Source organism: Uloborus diversus, chromosome 3 (assembly GCF_026930045.1).
Source record: "Uloborus diversus isolate 005 chromosome 3, Udiv.v.3.1, whole genome shotgun sequence".
Classification (NCBI taxonomy): Eukaryota; Metazoa; Arthropoda; class Arachnida; order Araneae; family Uloboridae; genus Uloborus; species Uloborus diversus.
The window spans coordinates 114,541,736-114,564,895 of NC_072733.1; the positions used below are offsets into that span (position 1 = coordinate 114,541,736).

The 23,160-nt window shown below is 33.4% G+C and overlaps 1 protein-coding gene across 1 annotated transcript in view; it reads right to left on the reverse strand.

Annotated features, from left to right (window-relative positions):
- Nucleotides 1–23,160, reverse strand: part of LOC129218901 (rho family-interacting cell polarization regulator 2-like) — a 152,012-nt gene that overhangs the window by 37,106 nt on the left and 91,746 nt on the right. The window contains exons 9-11 of the mRNA XM_054853222.1: nt 14,487–14,648; nt 6,142–6,311; nt 2,546–2,694 (exon numbers count right to left, since the gene is read on the reverse strand). Coding sequence (XP_054709197.1) covers nt 2,546–2,694; nt 6,142–6,311; nt 14,487–14,648 — 481 coding nt within the window. The remainder of the gene's footprint in view (nt 1–2,545; nt 2,695–6,141; nt 6,312–14,486; nt 14,649–23,160) is intronic.

Genomic DNA, 23,160 nt, shown 5'->3' on the forward strand with positions numbered 1-23,160 from the left:
CCATAGCGACAACAGGGGATCTTCCATGGAAGGCTGCCCCCTAGAGCCCTGTGACGTAAGCTTGTGACGTTTCAGAAGAGTGCACTTTTGCGTGTGGGTTTTTAAAAATTCATTAAAAAACAATCATGGTGTTTTAAAATTTGGGGATGGTGAATTTTTGAGTTTTGAGGTTCGATTAACAATATCCAATAGTCAAAATAGGAATATTTAATAGGTTGCACCTTCCCTATTAGAAAAACCACTAAGTTCTTTATTTTTCAACCAATTAAGCTGAATTTGGTATCCATTTCAAGCTTATACTTTTTTCTTTCTGTGTGAACAACAGAAAGTATTCTGTGAGTAGTTGGGTGTTGCCACTCCTTATCTAAACTCCTTTTTATGCTTTTTCAATTGGGAGATTCAATAAGTCATATCTCTGGAGTACTTGCTATGACCCGCACCATTTTTTTTTTTTTTTTTTTTTTTGTAGCAAATTTAAATTATTCTCTTGCTATGTAGAAAAAATTAAAAGGGTCTTTTTTGTTGTTTTGAAAAAAAAAAAGTTTGTTTTGTAGAAAATGCAAGTTTTCTATTACTTTAAAGCCCTTATAAGCTTAAAAAAGCCCCAAAACTTTTCAAAATAATTAATACTGGATTGTCCAAAGATAAAAATTGTTTTGTATCAATAGTAAATCACTAAACAGTTGTTCACATTGGAAAAGAACTGTGCAAAAACTTCCGTTTCAGACTTGACAAAATAAAAAAACACTTTTGATTGAAAGTATACTAAAATAAATACTATACTAGAATAATAATTTGAAGAATAGTTTTAAAAAATATTTCTCATGCATTGTTTTGCTTTTTTTTTTTTTCAGCATAAAAAAAAGCAAGCTTATCTGCATTTATTTTTAAAAATTCTTTTTTCAATTTAAAGTTATCTCCTTTTTTTTCCTTTGTTGCAGAAAAACTTACAAAATTTCCTTCAATATCTTCTGTTTGGTCTCGTTGAAAAGATGGCAGATGGAACACATTTCCTTTGTATCAAAAGATGTGAAAATAACATTTTTTATCAATTTTTAAATAAGTTTCAAAGATATTTTCGAAATATACTTCAATCAGCAAAAATAATCTTCTTCAGAGAAATCTAGAGATGTGCTGCATGTGTACTGTAAGAGTAGAGGATCATTGTCAGGTGTTACATAATCCAAACAAATTCATTCTATAAAATCTTTTCAATAGTAATTGATTTTTTTATTTTTTTTTAAATGTTGAAAAATATGCAAAATAATGCCATTAGAAATGTTTTTTACTCTGTTATTCTTGTTATTATTCTTAATATTTAGTATATATCCATTAGTATATACTTTTCTTTTTTTTTTTTGTCAAGTCTGAAACGGAAGTTTTTGTACATTTTTTTTTTCCAAATTGAACAATTTTTTAATGATTAATTATTGATACAAATCAATTTTTATCCTTTGACAATCCAGTATGAATTGTTCTGTAAGGTTTTGGGAATTTTTCAAGCTTAAAAAGGCTTTAAAGTAATAGAAAACTTGTATTTTTTGAAAAACTTTATTTTTTCGTTTCAAGACAACAAAAAACACCCTTCTAATTTTTTCTACACAGCAAGAGAATGATTTAAATATGCTACAAAAACAATTTGGTGTAGATCAGAGTAGGTACTCCGGAGATATGACTTATTAGATCTCCCAATTGAAAAAGCAAAAAAATGAACTTTAGATAAGGAGTGGCAACACCCAACTACTAACAGAATACTTTCTGTTGTTCACATTGAAAGAGAAAAGTATTGACTTGAAATGGATATCAAATTCATCTTAATTGGTTGAAAAGTAATGAAATTAGAGAGATTTTTTCAAATTCATGTCAAAACGATGACTTCAAAAAATGATCAAAAATCAAATTTTGAAAAAAAATGTCCAAAACGTAATTTTCATTCAAAAAACCTAAAAAACATAATTTGTGCTTGTCTCATAGATACCTTTTTGTAAAAAAATAATTAACAAAATCGGAGACATGGCAGCACATGGCATTAGGCGATTTGACGTGAAATGACCCATTTGTGGTTTTCAATATGCTGATCAATTTGTGCAAGGAAAAATGGGTGTTGCTATTCAAAATTCTCGAGATTCCCTCACTAACCAAAACCATGAGCTCTAAGTTATTTAAAATTATCACATATTTTAGCGCATACCTATAAACATTAAAGCTGAAATTTTGGTTAGAAGGTTGAGCCCATAGGCAGTTAGGACTTCAAATATAGGGGAAGTTTCTTTTGAACCATCAGCAAAGTTGGTAACAAATTTTACGCAAACAAATAACGAATACAAAAAGAAGTTTTAAGAACACAAATCATAAATTGACTTTTAACATGAAAATTCAAATGTTAGATTTTAAAAAACTGAAATGAAATTGAAAACTCAGCACAAATATGATTACTGTTAACCTCCTCCTCCCCCCCTCAAAAAAAAAAATTAAGCTAGCAATAACATAGACTTCTCATTAGCATTCACTAGTAAGTAACTTGAAAAATCTTAAACATACTTACTTCCAAGTTATTATTAGGTTGAGCTTCAAGGAACCTGATGGATTCAAATTTATAGTCATTTGTTGCGGATGTGCACTAAACAAATCTCGTGTTTCACAGTACTTATTCCCCAAGACAATGTTTTTCCCTAAACCACGAACTTCAATGGCCTGTAAATAACAAAAAAAATATTAAGTGATTTCTATATGCTCTTCATCTTTTACCTATATGCAGTGTGTCCCGGTTTAACTTGCAAGACATCTATTATCGCCTCCGTTAGTCCTAGATGTATAGTTCCAATTGCGAAAAGGGTCAAAATATGGTGCAAAATTGAGATATTGAAAGTTTGAAACAAAAAAGAAAATTAGTGAAAAAATAGTAAATTTAGCTTTTTATATTGACCATAGATTCCCTAACTTATATTTAAGGAAATGATCTCCACTGAAAAATAATTTCAACACAAAAAATATGAAACATTTGTGACCAAAACTTAAGGAGACATTTCAGTTAAAAATTTTATGGGATGTGTAGAAGATGAGATTGGAACTTATCGCTCTTTCAAAAGAATGACAAGTTTTGTTGAAGTAAGAAAACAAAATATTTATTTTTTTCATTGCTATTGAAGAATAGATACAAATGTTATGCTGTGATATGTAAAAATATGTTACAAAAGCTCATACAATTTGGAAAAACACTCTACGCACACATATATTTTTTAACTCTTTTTTTTTAGCGGTTATATTTTCCCCCAAAAGATGTTATTGACTGTGAGTGTAAAGCGGTGTACATCACAAAACGCTGCGTTTCATAACTCGGTGAATAATAGGCTTACTAATGTCAAACTTTTTGAGTTTGAATTGTTAATCATGCTTTTGATTTCCTTAATGCAATGTAGGGGACTTAAGAAACATACAGGATGTTCTGTTTTCACAACCCTTAGTCCTTCAACTGCAAAAACGTTCAAAATCAGATGCAGAGTTAAGATATTGAAAGTTTGAAATAAAAATAAAAAGTCAAAAAATACAATATTTAACTTTTTATACGGCCCCAGGTTCCCTAACTTATATTTAGGGAAATTAGTATGATCAATATTCATTGAGATTTGAAACGGAGCGTTTTGTGACTTACACCACTTTTCACTTGCCGTCAATAACAACTTCGGGGGGGAAATATAGTAGTAAACAAGTGTTTAAAATTATATGTGTGCATAGAGTTAGGTTTTTTAAATTGTTCGAGATTTTATCATGTATTTTTGCACACATCATGGCATAACATTTGCATTTATTTTTGGATAGCAATGGAAAATAAAAATACCTTGTTTTCCGTACTTTGACTACCTCTCATTCTTCTAAAAGGGCGATAAGTTCCAATCTCATCTGCTGTATGATCCCTTAAAACTTTGAAATGCAATATCTCCTCCAGTTTTTGTCGCATAATCGTCAAGTTTTTGTGTCAGTAATAGCTTTCAATGGAGGCTATTTCTCTTAATTTCAGTAAGGGGACCTAGGGTCCGTATTAAAAGTTAAATTTTGTAGTTTTTAACTCATTTCTATTTTTGCTTCAAACTTTAAATATTTTAACTCTGCATCTGATTTTGAACATTTTTGTAATTGCAAGTATACATCTAGGACTAACGGTTGCAAAAATAAAGGTCCTGCAGGGTAAAACGGAACACTCTGTATAAAGAGTCAAATTTTGCACTTTTTCACAAAATTAATTTTTTCATTCTAACTTTCCATCTCATTTTGGATATTTATGCAATTGAAAGTATGCATCTAGAACTAACGGTTGCGAAAATAATCGCAAAAAAAATGCTTCACCAACATTTGTAATGAATAAGTATGTATATCAAAAGTGTAATTGTTTGAAAAATTGACTGTATTCAAAAATATCAATGTGTTAGTTTATGATGTTTTAATTTAATAAAACCAATTGACATAAACAAGAAATTACGAAATTATTTCTTTAAAATTGCACTTCAGAAAAAAGTTGCACAAATATGCTCAAGCAAAAATGGTCTTCAGCTTTCTCATGGCTCATAAAAAAATTTAACTTCTTGAAATTGAATCAGTGGCTCTGAAATCATCCAAAGAAAGACAGATAAAAGGGACTTGACATGTGATTACAGCACAAGACCATGTATTTGATAAATATTATCATAGAATCTCTATTTAATAAGCTGGGAAAGAAACCTTATATGGTACCTTATGATAAGACTTCAGCAATGACTGATTGAATTTCAGTTCAGAAATAGCTCACTTTAGAATATTTTTAGAAAAAAGATCAATTAAAAATTTTGACATGGATTTTTTTTTCTTTTTTTCCTTCAATAAAATACTGTAAAATATCAGAATAATTTGCAATAACAGAAGAACTAACAATTCTATTTAGTTATATTAACAGGACTGACATAATGCAATTGATTTTTAAAAATCCAGTATGTACCAACACAATATTTAAGCAATGAAACAAGCAAAGTATTTACAGCTGCTTTTCCATCTTTTTTCTGCAATTTAAAAATGAAACATGCTCCAGAATTTAAAGACACTGTTGATATATTTCAATTTTTTGCATGCAGTTATAACACTTCATTAAATAAAATCAGAAATGCAATAAAATAAATATGAGCTGAAAATAAGAGAAATTTTATTTTTGTTTAGGCTTGAGGTACAAACATCATGTTCAGAATAAAAATTGTTTCACCATGAAAATAGTTCTTTTTAAAATGTGTTTCAAATTTAATACTAATTTTGAATTTTGGATCACAACAACTTTCAAAAAAGTGTCAGAAACAACTAGATAGAAATGTATGTGTGGAGGTGGCAAAATAACAAGTGTTAAATTTAATGTTACAGAATATGTATTATAAGAGCTGAAAATAATCGTAAACATAAAATTGTGATGCCTAAGTGATAAAATTAGCTAATAAAGTTGAACAAGTTTTACCGAGACAAATGCACCATGTTTTAAAAATGCTTAAAAACCAGGACAGATACCCAGGTGTCTAAGAAACAGCTGAAATGCACAATTTTAATGCCTTATCCATAAATGTACGCAGGTATATTATTATTAAAAAAATTGCTTCTGAAATCAGTCACACTAGTAATAACCAGGTTTTGCAAAGGGCTTTTAATATTAAACAAATTATTCATTTTCTAATAAACTGACATATTCCACGAGTCTTTGGTGTAAATAGAATTTAAACAAGACGTTTTTCCCTCCCAAAGCACTGTACCTTAATAATACAATAAAGAAACCAATAATAGTAATAAATCATAAGATATTGTCCATAAAAAGATAAATAGGCATATCTCAAAAAAATCGAAAAATGAGTTATGACTACCACAGAAATGTCAAAAGTCGATTTTATAATATGACCAATGGGCGTATCTCTACAATAAATAGTAAAAAGAGGACAGTCCCTCACACTGGTGGTGGTTCTCAAGCGATACAGTAAACCGAAAATCTTTAAATTGGTTTTCTGCAAAATGCTTAAAAGAGAAATAAGGTCATTCATCTTTTTTAGCGAAGATATATAAGAGTAACTAAATGCCAAAGGCTATGTATTTTTCCATTTAAAAAAAGTACAATAATCTGATATCAAAAAGCTTTCAAACCTTTATGCGAAGAGGCTGATTGAAAAAAGATTTGAACACAACATATTTGTTATCCCAAAGCTGCTCTCCATTTTTAATAACTCTGCCACGACTCTTCCATTTCTGATCACCATGTTTAATAACAACTTCAAAGACATCTCCACAACAAATTCGAGCAAAACCTTGTATTCCTACAACAAAAATAGTAAAAATAAATGAGAAATAAGCAAAGCCAGTTAAATCAGGCATGAGATTGAAAAAAAATGAAATAAGAGAACATATGAGACAGTGAGAAGCAAAAGGATGTAAGTGGACATTTTCAAGTTTTTAGTAAAACGCGTTTAAAGATAACAGTAGGCTTTCATTGATTTTTTTTTTCCTAAATCATGCTGTACAGCAGCACCTATGAGGGCTACGACTACTATCTCTTGCACCAAGACACAAGAGAGGTTCCCCTATTATTTGTACTGGTTATCTCCAAATTTTTAATTTTGCCACTTACATCTCCTTGCTTCTCGCTCATATGAATGATCAGGCAGTGCAAAAATGAAAGAAAAAAGAAAAGTAAGGAAAAGCATGAACTTAATAAAATACTTTCTACATGCATCTACAATCAATATTGCATTGTAAGATAGTTATTCTAACTTATCCTTCAAAAGGTTCATACTTAAACCTTATTAGTAATTTTTAATGATAAGGAAAAAGGATGAAACTTTTGAAGATAAAATAAATTTATAGATATAATTTTTTTTTCTTCTAAAAACAATTAAATAAAAAACATGTTGCAAAAAAAAAAAGCAGACAACTATGTATTCATGAAAGAATCTTATACCCGTAAAATTAATCAAGTAACAAACCAAACATGAAAAACATTTATATCTTTCTTTTTTAATATAATTTTAGATCAATTTTCAATTTTCCTGACATTTCTATACTAATAAAATAAAATTTCGAGGTATGGAAATTCCGACAGATTTTTTTTAAAATACCATCAAAAAAGATGCAAAATACTTATATTTTTTCATGTGTAACATGTTTCACTAACAAATACTAATTGTTTTACTTTTTTAATTAAATTTTTAATTGATTCTTGGGATATCACAACTGATTCAAGCCTTTTGCTTCCTTAATATTAACATCTCAGCTTTAATGCTGTAAGACTTTTCTTGTACTTCTTCAACCTACATGCCCTTGTAGATACATGCCATTGTCACGTGAAAGATTACCCTCACTAACAAATTTACTAATTTGATGATAATGAAATGCATCTTACAACAAAGTTTTTGAGAAAGGATCCCTAAGAATCATTGCTCAGTCTCTCTTCAAAATATAAGCACATGCTTAGTGTTTACAGTAACTAAATTTTAAATTTAAATTCTTAATATATTACGCAGCAAATTTTTACAAAAATGTTTTCAAATTAATAGCCATTTTTCATTTGTGAAAAAACTTTCTTCACAAATGTTATACTTTAAAGTAAACAAAGAAAAAAAATAAATGTTTGTTCGTTCATAATTTAGTACTTTCAAAAAAGATAAAAGTGTGTATATATATATATATATATATGTGTGGGGGGGGGTGTTATATACAGGGTTTGTATAAAAAGTAACCGGACTGAGTTTGTGACGCCCAGGTAAAACGTTTGTAAACCGGTTGTTGGTGCTCTAGTGGTGGTGGGGGATCGAGGGAAAGGGAGCGGATCCGAGTCAGTTGCCTCCAAACGCTTGGAGAGTTAGCATCGTAAGAGAGAGCAGTGCCTGTTTAGTGATCTCGTTAGAGTGAAAATAGAGCGTACCATCAAGCAATGTGTTAACAGGAAATTTTGTGTCAAACTCGAGAAAACACCGGCAGAAACTCTTCAAATGATCAATGAGGTTTATGGTGAGGAAGCTTTATCAGAACTCAAGTCTTCCAGTGGCACAAGAATTACCAAGAGGGCCGCAATGACATCCATGATGAACAGCGCAGCGGATGTCCATCAACCAGTCACACGGACCCAACTGTGCAAAAAGTGCGTGATGTGTTGAACACTGACTGTCGTCTGAGCATCCGAGCAATCACAGAAGAGGTCGGGATCAATAAGATGACCGTTCACGACATTGTTAAGAACGATCTGGGCATGAGGAAGATCTGTGCAAAGTTGGTGCCAAAACACCTGACGGACGAGCAAAAGGAGCGCTGTGTGCCGGATATGGCACTACCAGACTTCTTCCTATTCCCTAAGGTCAAGAGAGTACTAAAGGGGACGCGATTCGGGACTCTGGAAGCTATTCAACTTGCTACGATGAGGGCTCTAGAAGCTTTACGGGTTGCCGACTTCCAGGGGGCGTTCAGGAACTGGAAAATACGGTACCAAAGGGTTATCGACTTCCATGGGGACTACTTCGAAGATTTCTAGAGAAAAAGTGTAGAAATTTTGCCAATAAATATGTTTTCTAAGCTCAGTCTGGTTACTTTTTACACAAACCCTGCATATATATATATGTTATCTTATCCACTCTAATATATTATATGCTAAGATAACTTTTAACAGTCACAGTAATTGAAATATTTGAAGGATGTAAAAGGATTAAAATGTCAAATGCTGTAAGCAATTTTCCACAATGAACATGTTTATGTGTTGGAATGTTTCCAAAAAATAGGTTTTAATACATACAAGATAAAATTTATAAAATCATAATTCACATATTCAAGAAATTCCTTAACTTTCCATGAACCTCATTCAAGTCATAAAAATAAATCTTTTTTTTTTCTAAATTAAAGCCATTAAAATGCTAGTGAGACAAGTAATTTCATCAAACCATGTGTTGAAAATAAAATTTTTCAAACTAAAATCAAATGTTAGGATTGAATGTAAATCAGTACTCTGTGATTTTCTTACCCCTATGAAAGGATGGTTAATTTTTGTGAACGTTTTTATACCAGAGTTTGTTTTCCTGACTGCCATTTGTGTTAATTGTTATTTCTATTTGGGATTAATAAGATTAAAATGTTCCTTTTTAGTTTTTTGTAGTATAGGGTAAGTGATTCAGTAGTCGGGCTTATAAATAGAATATGTATAACTCAAAATCTGATATAATTCATTCATTTACCTATTCCCAATTATCATCCAATAAAAATGAAGTTGTAGGTATTACTTATTAAGTAGTAATGAATCATTTTATTTTAAATGGTGTGCCTATCATCCTAGTTTGCGATTCTGCTTTTATTTATTCATTTTTTTTTTTTTTTTGTTGTTGTTAAGAAGACACATCATCTTTAAATGTTAAGTACCCATCTTGTTTTTGTTCTACAATAAATTTTGCTTTTACTTACGTTTTAATGGATTGTATAACATAACATTTCAATTAAAAAATAAAATCTTTCTTAGACTTGATTATTTTTAGAGGGATAGCCAACCACTGGGTACTGAATTCTTACGCATATTTAATAATCGGCTTTTGTCCCCGAAGTCCCATTTGTTGGGGGAACTCCCTGACATCTAAAACAGATAAACCATAAAAATGGTAGGTGCAGGGGACTTCGGAGTGTCATGTCAATAGTCGGCTATGGCATAGTCACCACTGTTTGGTTGATCTACCCAGTAGACGACTGCATACTTAATATGGACTTACTACTGCTCATCAAATAGTCATTAAAATTAAGTATTGACACAGCAGCAATTTAGCTGTTTCGAGTAAAAGGTCCCTTTGTAACGATATTTCTTCAAAAGAAAATGTTTAAATTTTGTACCTTAACTTTTTTAGACAAAAAGACTTCTTTAGGTTTTAGTTGAGAATTCTCAAAAAAAAAGGGTTGAAAACGGGTTGTAAATTCAGTCCTTTGTTGTGTTTGGAATATAAGCTTTAATATTCAACTTGTCATTACCAAATGGTAATTTTTTTTAAAATCAAATCATGATACCTTGATAAAATTGATAAAACAAATGACCTGATTACAGCTAGTATTTAATCGGCAATAAATAAACCTTCCCATTGTGAGAAATTAAGATGTAATACTTCAATAGTTATGTTCGCTCAAATAATTTCAATGAGTGTTAAGCCTGTGATTATTCTTTCTAGTACTCATTTTGCTAAACAATTTGCTTCACTAAAGGTTCAAGAAACCTGTATTCTATTTACACTAATTATTCCAAATGTTGTTATGACTTTTTACTACTGCTTCTAACCAAATATTTAATTCATTGGTTTTCATCACAAGGAAATCAAAATTTACTTCTTGTTAAAAAGTATGCCGATTTTGTTTTAAAATAACATGGTTTCAAAGTTGCATTTCGTTGCTACCATGGGCGGATTTAAGGGGGGGCGAGGAGGGGCCATGCCCCCTCCCCCCAGTCTTGAAAAGACTTTATATATAGTAACAACACATATCCAAAAGTCTTTAAAAATCATGATTTTTTTTCTTTCTTTTTTTGAATAGTTCAGAAGTGAAAATGTAGAGAATAGCAAATGTCCTTTTCTGATAGGGTGGTGGGGAGGGGGGGACAACGTACACTGTACTTACTTACAAGTAGTAAAGCTGTCACTGGGTTGCTGAAAATGTGTTAAAAACTACTATCTTGAACTGAAAATGATTAAAGCAAGTATATAAGTAAAAAGATCGATTGATCGAGCTATGCGTTCAACTATAATACTTAAAAAGAATCGGCAGTTATTTCAACAAATTAGAAGTTAAAGCAGATATTTAAAAAAAACGGATTTGCCTATAAACTAAACAAGCTATAGCTTAGGGCACCCACTTAGTTAAAGGCCCTCAACTCTCAAAAAATTCATGATTTGATCCAAAAAAGAAAAGTAATTGAAAAAATAAATTCATTTTAAAGTGCTTGAAAATCTTGAAAATTAGGACTATTGCGGATACAAATCATAAGTTTTTTAATTTATAGCAAATGGGAGGGGGGTAGGAAGAGAAACGCCGAAATGTGTCAAATTCAGCTCCTTGCGATATCCTGCAGCAAAAATGTAAAAATCATGGTTCTCACGTTTCTGTAACATATTACTTGAGATAACTTTTTGTGATGACTCACATGTTTCATATCTTGCAGTTTATTTAAACCTGAATGCTGCTTTTTGGAAATTCTTTTGTACTGCTAGTTTTATCTTACTTCTTCTGCATGTCATTAATCTGTTTAACCCGAAAAAAAAAATTACCCTACTTTTATTCCTTTTCGTTTTCTGCACTACTTGTAATTGAAAAAAAAATGGTGTATTGGGAAATGCATAGTTTTTTTTTTCTTTTAAACTTAAAATAGTTGCTCTTTCAAAGTTAGAACATTACTGTAACACTGTACAATCTAGTACTAAATTTCAGAGACTGGAAAGGGCAAATGAAGTGTCTTAAATAATTGAATTGATCTTCATTGGGGACTAATTAATTGACTAGGACCAGCCTAGCTGGGCCCAGTGCCTGTTGCTGGTCGGACATTTGTATTTGTATTTGTATTTATTGTCCTCAGATCCTTGAAAAGAATTAGATCACTCTTTGAAATTCCTAAGCAAAGTGTACTTCAATTTTATTCATTGTCAAGTGTATAAATTATGAATTGTCCATATGGGCAGCATGTTATTATCTTGTTACCTATTTTTGAAATCTGCACACCATTTCTTTTAAAGCATTTTTTACTATTGATCATTTGTTGTACTTGTGGGTGGGTTGGATGCGAGATCAAAAACTGATTGAATTGAACCGACCACCGATGTAAGCAAATAACGATGCATAATCATCTGTTCTCCTTTGCTTTTTCTCTCTAAGTACTGCTGTCATTGATTTGTAGACCCAAAAACAATTTTTACTGTGTATTATTGTAATTTGCAAAAGAGTATATTTGCCTTTTTTTCCCCCGGAATTTTTGTAAGTTCCAATTACCCCTTACCAGGCTTCAAAATGCAAAATTTTAAATCTATTTTACAAAATTACTTATGGGGGAGATACTTCTGGACCCTCTAAAATTGAAGATATTCTATACTCCAGTTAAAAGAGATACCATTTCCTCTTTCAAGTTAAATCCAAAAAGACAACAAGCGGCACAAGACACAAAAAAGGAAGGCATGACCTTATGTATCACAGGAAAATAAAACAACAACATAGAGGGAGAGAGGGTTTTATATAATGGCCTTTTTTGTCACTGACAATTAAGTTGTCTGGACTACAAAAGAGACCAAAAACCTGAAATAGCTTTGTGCCATGTTAAGTCTAAATCCAGCCTTGATTACAACTAATGTTGCTCAAAAATAAATAAATAAATAAATAAAAAATCTGCCCCCCCCCCCAGGAACTCAGTCCTAAATCCATCTATGGTTGCTACCTACTCCATTTTAGTTTATTCATTGTTTACTAATGTTCTTGTTGAAAGCTGTAAGATTATCTTCATGACAGCCCCCATTTCTCAATTTCAATTCACCCACAAACAGGCCCGTCATTTGGGCAATCGGGGAGGAGGAGGGGGCAATTGGCCGTCTGAATTTTCAAAACATAATTAAAATATGCATTTTTGCTTGTATTTTGATTCTTATTTAATATGAAATGCATTCAATTCACACCCGTTGCCCCCCTCCTCCCCCGAAAAACTTTGAAAAAATGGACCTGCCAACATAATTCGTTTTACTCCAGTTCATTCTTAACAAAAATATCTTTGTTGTGATAAATTTTATTTTAGATGTGCTAACGATTGCCCATATTTTTTTTAGTGCTTTTCAGATGGAATTTTAATTGCTTTGTTTTGAGGTAAAATTGTTTTCAAAACTACCCAAATTTTTTATTTTATGTTCCATACGTTGAAGTTTTGTTCTAATGAACATGGACCAGTAAAGTGTCAATCATATCGATCATTAATTCGCTCTTTATCGATCAAGATTCCTATCAACTCTTTTATTCAGTCCTTATCGTAGCATACACAGTTAATACAGAAACTTTTTGGGCCAGGAAGGGGGGAGGGGAGAATCTACGTTCTCATATTTTCAAAAATCCTTTCCAAAAAGACCTGGGTCTTTTCCACACTTTAATTTCTATTTTTGCAGTATATGATACTACTTTAATAAGTGATGGAAAAAATAAATAATAAAAAATGTATTGCATGTGATGGATGTCCAAACTGGTTGCAAATTGAAAATACGTAATATAAACATAGAGGTTAACAAAGACATCAAGAATGCAGAATTATTTTGTAACTATTGGAATAATTAATTTTGTAAGTACAATGCTGTGCAGTAAGAGTTTCTCATTCAATTTTGTTTAAATTTATTCACTTGTACCCCATAAGAGTAATGAAAATGAAACGGCCGACTACTGGGCACATACATGGCCGAGCACTGGATTTCTATGGCCGACTACTGGAGTATTTTCTCGTTTTAACAATAGGTTAGTTTTTAAAATAAAAATGTTTCTATTTCTGAAAAAATTTAGTGAATCATTATCAGAAAGGTATAGCCCTAAATTCTTACAGCTTTTTTGTTGTTGTGTTGATTGTTGAAATTTATACGTTATCAAAAAACAGTAATTGCTCTCATAAATGGTCGACTACTGGAGTTCTTACCCTATGTACAGTAAAATCCCTCTAATGCGGACACTAACGGGACAAATTTTTTTGTTCGCAATAGAGAGGTGTCCTCAGGACAGGGGTTTAATAATGTTATTTGCATTGGAACTGGGGAATTAAAAATTGTCCGCATAAGAAGGGGGGCCGCCTTTGAGGGGTGTCTGTTAGGAGGGGTTTTAATATATTACAATATTTCAAAAGGCAATTGAATTTTTAGTCTCAAATTTTTATTTCTGTACTATGGTATTTCCTGCAATTTTTGATAGTTCAGCATTATTGTATTTCAAAAGACACAAGAGCAGCTAAATCATTTGGCTTTAACTTAGTAAAAACTGTTCTTCTGTTTTGCAAGTCACAAAGGGAATGCTGTGAACACATTTTAGAAGAAAAAAAAGAAGGGGAAGGCTCCTTATATGTTGCACTCTTGGCAAGTACTAAGATTACAGTAACTAAAAGTTAAGGACATTCCAAGACTTATTGGAAGAATTTACAAATCTCGCATTATGAAAACTCCTATTTTGCAAAAAATATTTGATGCTGTGATAATGATAAGAAATTTTGCATAAAATATCAACTAAAATAAAGGAAAGCAATCGGAAAATGTACATTAAGTTCTAATATTGAATAAATGGAAAATACTAGTAACATGTTAAGAGCTATAACATCAGATTAGCCAGCATGAATAATTTACAAGTTTTATTTTGTTATTTATAGCAGCTATGATGTTATTAAACAGTAATGTATATACATTGCAAAAAAACAAGATTTAACTCTAACTGTACTTCATACATTACAAATATAACAAATATGCATGGAGAGAATTTAAATTTACCTTTCATTTGAAATATCAGATTTCCCATCAGCCCTTCCAGTTTGCTCTCTAAAAAACACATTTGCTCTGTGCATTCTTTAAACTGTAATTTGACACTTTGCAAAGCTGAGTCTTTTTCTTTTCCAGGGGATAAAATATAAGCATACGCCATAGTACGTATACCTGCAAGAATACTTGTTAAGATATTCACAGACAAAAAGATGTTCGTATCATTATATACAAATACAAAAGTGATGACCAGCAATCAACTCTGGGCATAGCTAGGCTGGTAGTTGATACTAATATTTAATGATTATAATTGATAATTATTTCTACTTAAACACAATGTAATGAAATTACTAAGCAAAAAATGTACATTAAACAATGCAACATTTCTAGTGCTTTTAACTTCTGTTCCAAGTCAAAGTAATAGTCAACCAGAAGTAGCCACATACACAATTGGTAACGACATATACCTGAGGCATACAATATTCAAACATAATACAGTCAACTCTCAATCACTCGAAGTTCCAAGGGACCGGTTAAAACGTTCGAGTTATGGGAAGTTTCCGTAACAGTCTCAAGAGTTTAGGACCCCATGAAAACTTCGAGGTAAAGGAATATTCAAGTTATAAGCTTCTAGTTATCAAGATTTGACTGTATGCATACAACTTCTTTTGGGCCCTATTTTGTTTCTTTAGTGATACTATGGAAATGAAAAAAAAAATTAGGTTTCTAACAGTTTTTGCTTACTTGGATTTCCTAAATTTTATCACAGCAACATTTTGTTAAGTTTGTGTTTAACAGTAAAAAATCTCTAGCTTATTTATTTGCAGCAATTTTTATAAAAAAAAGTCAAGGTTGGGAATCTAGCTTGTATTTCCTTTATCCAAAAAATATATAATTCACTCAATGCTTGTTTATATATTTTGTGAAAGTACACTATTTTAAGGGGGCCCAATGAGTTTTTGGCACCTTACTTGAAAGTGTCAGGTATACATAGGGGGGATACGTTGCATCCTGTCAAGTATCTACACTAAATGTAAGCTTTTTTTGTTGGTGGATGCATCTAGGAGAGCTGTCAGATTAATTTTAAAAAAAAATGGATCATCAGATTTATTGAAGCGCGTCAGATTAAGATAAGGTACGAGCTAAAAAGTGTACATTTAGAAAATCCGACGGTTTGAGTACGACGTAAATGTGTGAGAGAGTTAAAAAGTAGCATAGAAAAACCTTGTCTTAAAATTCTCAAGCGCAGTTTTTTTTTGTTTTTTTTTTCAGAAAAAAAATATAAGAATCAAGAAAAAAATATAAATTGCTGATTTTTACTAGCCCAAGAAACAAAAATTGTCCATCAAGATTAGAGTGTGCATTTGCCCAGTAAGCTATTAGAGCAGTTCACAAAGTTATGGTCTGGCGGGGTAAACAGACAGCTGTAACGGAATACTTCATTATTTAGTAGGTATGAATATTTCTATTGGTCAGATTAATAATAACCCTTTAAATAAACATCAGATTTTAAGCTATCATGACTGGAACATCAAGCTGAACCTTCTGTATAGAAATTTGACACGCTTGAGTACTTCAATATGACGATTTTTTTTTTTTTTTTTTTCGCATTTTCAAAAATTTGCTATGAGCTTGCGTCACTTCCAAAACATGTCTTTTCAATGGTGGCCTTTTTAAGGTTCACTTAACATCCCTTCTGGATACTTATCAAAATAAATCCTTTTTCTATTTTCTACCGCTCCAGATAGTAATTTGGTAGATTAACATGCCTTCCATTCACAGAGAAGTTGGATCATCAAAACTATTAATATCTCACAGGCTCAAGTATGTCCATATAAGTGCTTTTTATTACATTTATGAATATCAGTAGACACTTTCCCCACCACTAATGGGGAACATTATATAACATTTTCTTCTTCTTATAACCTAAACTACAATATCTAACAGGTCCCCATGACGCTCAAGTAAACCCCCATTTAGAATAATTGGCTTCCCTACTACTAAGGATGTTACTGTTATGTAAAACATTTTGAAATTTTAGTTTCTATTAAAATCGTAATCAAGGTGAAAGTATCAAAAATTCTCCAGACCAAAATTGTTAAATTAAATAAGGAGAGGGGGAGGGGTAAATTTAATTTTAATGTAAATAATAGGATTGAATACAAAACTTAATGCATAAGAAATAAAAGCTTCTTTTCTACAAATAGTGTTAAAAATAAAACATATAAACACATTAAAAAATAATGATTGCTTAAGAAATAAATTTATAACAAATTATTTCACTTTACTTTCATTCAGGAATAATTTCCTTTTCATCATTAGATAATTAAGAGTAGTATATATAAATTAGTATGAGTAGAAGTAGTATTATCTTGTTCTATTTGACTTTGTCTCCAATTTTTTTTTAAGATGGCAATCTGTCTAAATACTAAAAACTTTCAACCTTGACCTCAATAAGATAGCATAAAATATGCCTTTAATTGCATGGAGATAGCTAATAAGGGTTGTGTTAATATCTTTGTGAAATAGAAGGTTGTCACACGTGAGAAGAGGAAAGGGTTACTGATCCCTTCTATGAGAAGGAGAGTTGCTGGTCTATTATCTCCACCCCCACTGCCCTTGCCATTTAATCATAGCAGAGCACTAAAATTTGTGAGCACATCAAAAATCTTATTTTGTCAATGTTTGTGGATTAAATTTATTTCGATTAAAATGCGAGATGATAGTGAAAGAAGTGTTTAAGAAACACATTAATGGTAAAAAAAAAATCTCTATCTTAAGAATCAGAGAAACATTAAAGTATTTAATTAAAATATAATAAATAAAGGAGGTATTTTAGAACCATCATAATTAGCAATTTCTGTATTAATCAAGCTATTCTACTTTAATAAAAAAAAGTACTTCCCAAGATAACAAAAAAGTAATTAAATTATCATAATCAACATTTGCTTTTAGTCAACTTGATTACATTTCAATTCTCTAATAACACAATAATTAATATCAACAAGCAATGTGATTCTTGCAATTTTACATTTTTGAAATTATTATCATCATCAATAGCTCGACAGTCATGGGTGGACCTTGGATTTCTCAAGAAAATGAGACTATTGCTTCCCTTTGTGAGCCATGGATTGTCCAATCCTTTATATTGGTTGAGTCACAGTCTTTTTGAAGGCAGTCTGCTCATCTCAGTCAGAAGAAGCAGTCTCAGACTGCTTCTTCTTCTTCTAACTCCTGATGGCTTAGCGAGGAAAATTCTTTTCATTGTGCTGTCATCACTCATTCTCAAAACATGTCCATGCCATTTCACGAGCTGGTTTTTAAGAAATTTTAAAATAATTGGTTCTCCAAATAACCTATAAAGTTCATAGTTAGTACTCCTTTGCCAGACTCGGTTATTGCAGAGACCACCAAAGATGGATCAGAGGATTTTCCTCTCGAAAATGGAGAGGGTTCTTTCATTGACTTGAGACAAAGTCCATGATTCAGCTGCGTAGATAAGAACTGACCTAATCAAACTCTTATATAGCAAAAATTTGTCAACTCTTATAATGTTGTCAATTTTCAGAAATTTTCTAATGCCATAAAACCATCTTTGGCAGCAATAATTCTCTTCTTTACCTCTGGGGACGGAGAATTGTCGGAGTTCATTTCAAAGTCAAGGTAGGTGAAGGAATTCTCTTTTTCAAATTTGTACACCCCCATTTCGATGTACTTGGAAGTACCAGTCTGTGTCCCAAATTGCATATATTTAGTTTTTACTCTGATTAGTATAGAGGTTCAGCCTCCCTTTCCAAATCCAGAAAAGCCTGCTAGAGGTTATTAAGAGTTTTTGCTCTGATGTTAATATCATCAGCGTATGCAATAGTTCAGACACAGTTCGAGAAAATAATTCCTCTAGTGATGATTATTGATTCTCTTACTACTTTCTCAATAGCAAGGATAAAAAGAAATTTTTTTGAAACTTCTCATAAAAATTCTACAGTGCTTTTGAAATATTTAGTTTAAAAAATTATTTGAAAATCTACACTGAAAAAAGATTTTTAATCTTGAGTGAAAGAAAACTAAAAAAAAAGTTTAAATAAATTGAGATTTAGTACACAAAAAAAATTACAATACCAAAAAAAAAAAAAAGTAGGGGAATGTGAGGTTAAGTTAAATAGCGGGATTAAGTACAGTGGTCAAATATTTTACTCTGTTTGCATACCACCTATCTGGAAATATTTTAACTACATTATTAGAGATATTGATTCCACTCAAAAAAAAGTTACCTCTGAAGATGAAGGGACATAATAATACAAGCCATTTTTTTAATTTGATACTGATATTGCAATATTACGTGGTATATCAAAAGTAATTTTTGTGCTTAAAAAATAAGAGTTCTTGTTATTAAAATTTCAAATATTTATTGAGACCTACTAATGTTCCGTGTGGTACCTATTTAATATTAATCACATTTTTATTTTAATTGTGTTCTACAGTGGTTCCTTATCTATGAGCAATTGCCCCCAAAATGGCGTTTTGATTCCTCAAGGAAGGCAATAAAATCCTGAAAGGCTACAGGGAGGTAATGAGTATTTAAAAGACAAAATAATAATAGTAAAAAGCCACCTAGTGTCAGAAACGCCGTGACACAGCAACATTGTGGCGGACAACGAAACTCTATGGCGGACAGTTCTGTCCGCGCTAAAACAAATAAAGCTGTCCGCAAAAAAAAAATATTGTCTACAACTGTCGGACATTTTTTCCCCTTGGCAGTACGCAAACTTTGGCATATTTGCATGAATTACGGACGCGGGGAGGGAAAGATTCAAGTTATTCCATGACGCACGCATTGGGGAGGAGGTTTAGAAAAGAAGGAACTAATAGTAGAGGAGCAAATGGTCATGATTTTAGTTTCCGTGCAATTTTTGTGATACAATTATGAGAGTTGGTTTTTCTGAAATTTTTTGGCTCAATAAGAAAGAATTTGGATGTTGCCAGTCACAAATATGGTCCGGGAGCGTGGGATTGGGATTTTTGAGATACAATTATGGGAGAGGGGGAGTGGAGGCGATTTTGGTAATACAATTATGGGAGTTAGTTTTCCTGGAGGGTTTTGGCCCAAGGAGAAAAAAATTGGATGTTTCCAGTCTCGAAAATGGTGCAGGGGGCGTGGGGGGATTCTAGGGATACAATAATGGGAGGCGAGCATGGGAGCAATTTTTGTGATACAATTATGGGATTTAGTTTTTCTGAAAGGTATTGGCCCAACAAGAAAGAATTTGGATGTTGAGAGTCTCAAAAATAGTGCAGGGAAGCACAGGGGCATTTTTGTGAGACAATTACACAGGGGGGGGGGGGGGCGTGGAGGTGATTTTTGTGATACAATTGTGGGACTTAGTTTGTCTGAAAGGTATTGATTGGCCCAAAGAGAAATAATTTGGATGTTGCCAGTCTCAAAAATGGTGCAGGGGGCACAGGGGGGGGGGAGGATTTTTTGGTACAATTATGCAGAGGGGACTGGAGGCGATTTTTGTGATACAATTCAAGGGTCTGACAAGAGGATATGTAGGTCCTTTTAAGGACCCTTTAAAAAAATCTAATTCGTTAAAAAGGACCCTTCACAAAACTATAGGGTCTGGTGGGGTAACGTGGTCATAAAATCGTAGGTTTTCAACTTAGGTGGATAATAAATGCAACAAATTCTTTAAACACTTCAACTTTTTTTGTTGTTATTTTACATTGCATTATTAAAGAACACGGTACATTGAATTTCAGGAAGAAAAATATTGATTTTAGTAGTTTTATAGAGCTTTCTTTTCCCTATGTTTTTATGACCACTTTACCCCATGGGGTGGGGGAAAGTGGTCATAGCATGGGGTAAAGTGGTCATAGTTAAAAATAGTAGCAAAACCATTATAAAGAACCCTAATACTTGTATATTTCAGTTGTTTTTATAATTACAAGTATATTCCCGAGTACATGCGTGTATACACGCATATATACACTGGTGTGCAAAAATTAAGGACGAAGTCGAAAAATTAGCATATCAGCTGAACGAAGAGGCAGAGCGGACAGAAAGACCAATCAGGAGATTAAGTAAGGTGATGTACGGTAGCACATGCGCAGATATAAATACAAATACAAATACAAATACAAAGGTGACGACCAGCAACAGGCTCTGGGCCCAGCCAGGCTGGTCCTAGTCAATCAACCAGTCCCCAATGAAGACCAATGGCCCTCCCAAAGCTATCCACTCCTTTGCTCATTACCGCCTCTTCCGGTAAGCCATTCCAAGTGCCCACAACCCCGCCAAAGCAGTAGTTTTTCCCGACCTCCAAGCCAGCCCGAGATTTAAATAGCTTAAAACAATGACCCCCTGTCCTGCTTTTCCCGCAAAAATTTAATCCATTTACATCTTTCATTTTGATAAATTTAAACAACTGAATCATGTCCCCTCTGACTCCCCTCCGCTCCAGGCTATACATGTTAAGCCCATTAAGTCTGGTATCACAATCTAAATCTGAGAGTCCCCCCACCAATTCAGCCACCCTTCCCTAAACCCCCTCCAATACAAAAACATCCCTCTTCAGATAAGGCGACCAAAACTGAACAGCACACTCCAAATGAGGTCCCACCAAACTCCTATACAAAGGCAGAAGAACTTTCCCAGATTTGCCCGAAATAGATCCACTGATGAACCCAAGCACTTTGTTGGCCCTGTTACCAGCAATACTGCACTGTTGACCAAACTTGAAGTCCTGATTTATAAAAACACCCAGATCCACAACATTTTCCGCCCGATTTACGACTGAACCCTGCAAACGATATCTCACTCGCCCATTTCCATGACCCAAGTGTAGCACTTGACATTTCCCCACATCAACTGCCATACCCCATCTATCCGCCCACTTAGTAATATGATCTAAATCCTCTTGCAGCTGTTTTACTTGTTCTTCATTTTCGACAATCCCCATAACTTTTACATCGTCAGCAAAACAATTCATACTTCCAGAAATATTTTCATGCAGGCAGACGTAATGGGGGAGTGTCTGAGTAGTATAAAGCATGTTTTCGGTGTAAAATCAGTATTTCTGCCAAAGAGATTGCACGCTGTATAGCAGTTAAAATCACACCGAGTTGCTGCCTCAGCGAGAAATGGCGAATAATCAATCTGCTAGACAACATCTGGATGCTTTTACCCGAGGTCGAATCATTGGGAAGTTGGAGGAAGGCCGCAATGTGACAAGTGTGGCTGCAGAGTTCGGAATTGCTCACAGCATCGTTTTACGACTTTGGAGACAATTTCAAACTACAGGAACAGCTATCCGGGGGTTCAGTAGTGGTCGTCCACGAGAAATCACACCCGCAGATGACCGGTATATTGTTTTACAGGCCAGAGGAAACAGGCGGCAGACAGCGGGAGAAATCGCTAGACACACGACACAGGCGACTGGACGACCGATATTGCGTTTTACCGTGGCCAGAAGACTGCATGTTGGTTGTCTGTTTGCACGACGCCCTATACGGTGTGTACCTCTAATGCCTGCCCATCGGAGAAGGCGTTCTCTGTGGTGCCAGGAACACCTGAATTGGACAGACAATGAATGGGGACGAGTACTCTTTACAGATGAGAGCAGATTCAGTCTGAGTAGCGATTCTCATCGCATACTCATCTGGAGAGAGCAGGGAAGCCGCAATCATCCCTCGAACATCATTGAAAGAGACAGGTATGGAGGTCTCGGTGTTCTCGTTTGGGGAGGCATCATGCTTGGTAGTCGTACAGACCTTCACATCTTCGACGCAGGTTCAGTCAATGGGACCCGTTATTGTAACGAGATTCTTCTTCCACATGTGCGTCTTTTTAGAGGCACTATGGGTCCGCAGTTCCTTTTCATGGACGACAATGCACCATGTCATCGCACAGTAGCTGCCGAACAGCTCTTAGAGAGTGCGGATATTGAAAATGTGGATTGACCGGCACAATCTCCGGATCTCAATCCCATCGAGCATGTATGGGATTTTCTAGGCAGATGCTTGGCAGCTCGTACCTTACTACCAGTAACGATTCGGGAGTTTCGATTGGCGCTGCAAGACGAATGGGCAGCAATGCCTCAACAACTCATTGACACCCTCATTCTCAGTAAGGGCAGACGCTGTGAAACCTGCCTAGCAGTCGGGGGAGATCATATCCCCTACAAAAGACCGGATGTTTCTTGCTGGACACCCATCACAGGGATGTTTTGGCCTTCAGTCGCATTGCGCTCCATGCTACTTTTTCAATAAAGCTTCTTTTTATCCCTCTGATTTCTCTTTTAGTAAGTATTGCTTACATTACACATGTCCTTATGTATTGGGGATCTTACGGTATTAAATGTGTTGATTTGGAAAGCTTTTGTACAAAGTTATATTGAAAAAACCGTCTCATCCTTAATTTTTGCACACCAGTGTACGTGTCGTGTTATACACGAGTAAACACATTTCTATATGAGTAGATACATGTATACATCAGATACATGCATGCACGTGCCTACTCAAGTATATACATGTATATAAGCATGTATACGTGATTACCTACAGGAGTGTATACGTGTCTACATGAGTACATACGTGTCACATGTATATACGTGTCACGTATACACGCGTATAAATGAACATCATATGTGCGGATGCACTTGTATCTCGAGAAAATGCTGTGAGCTGT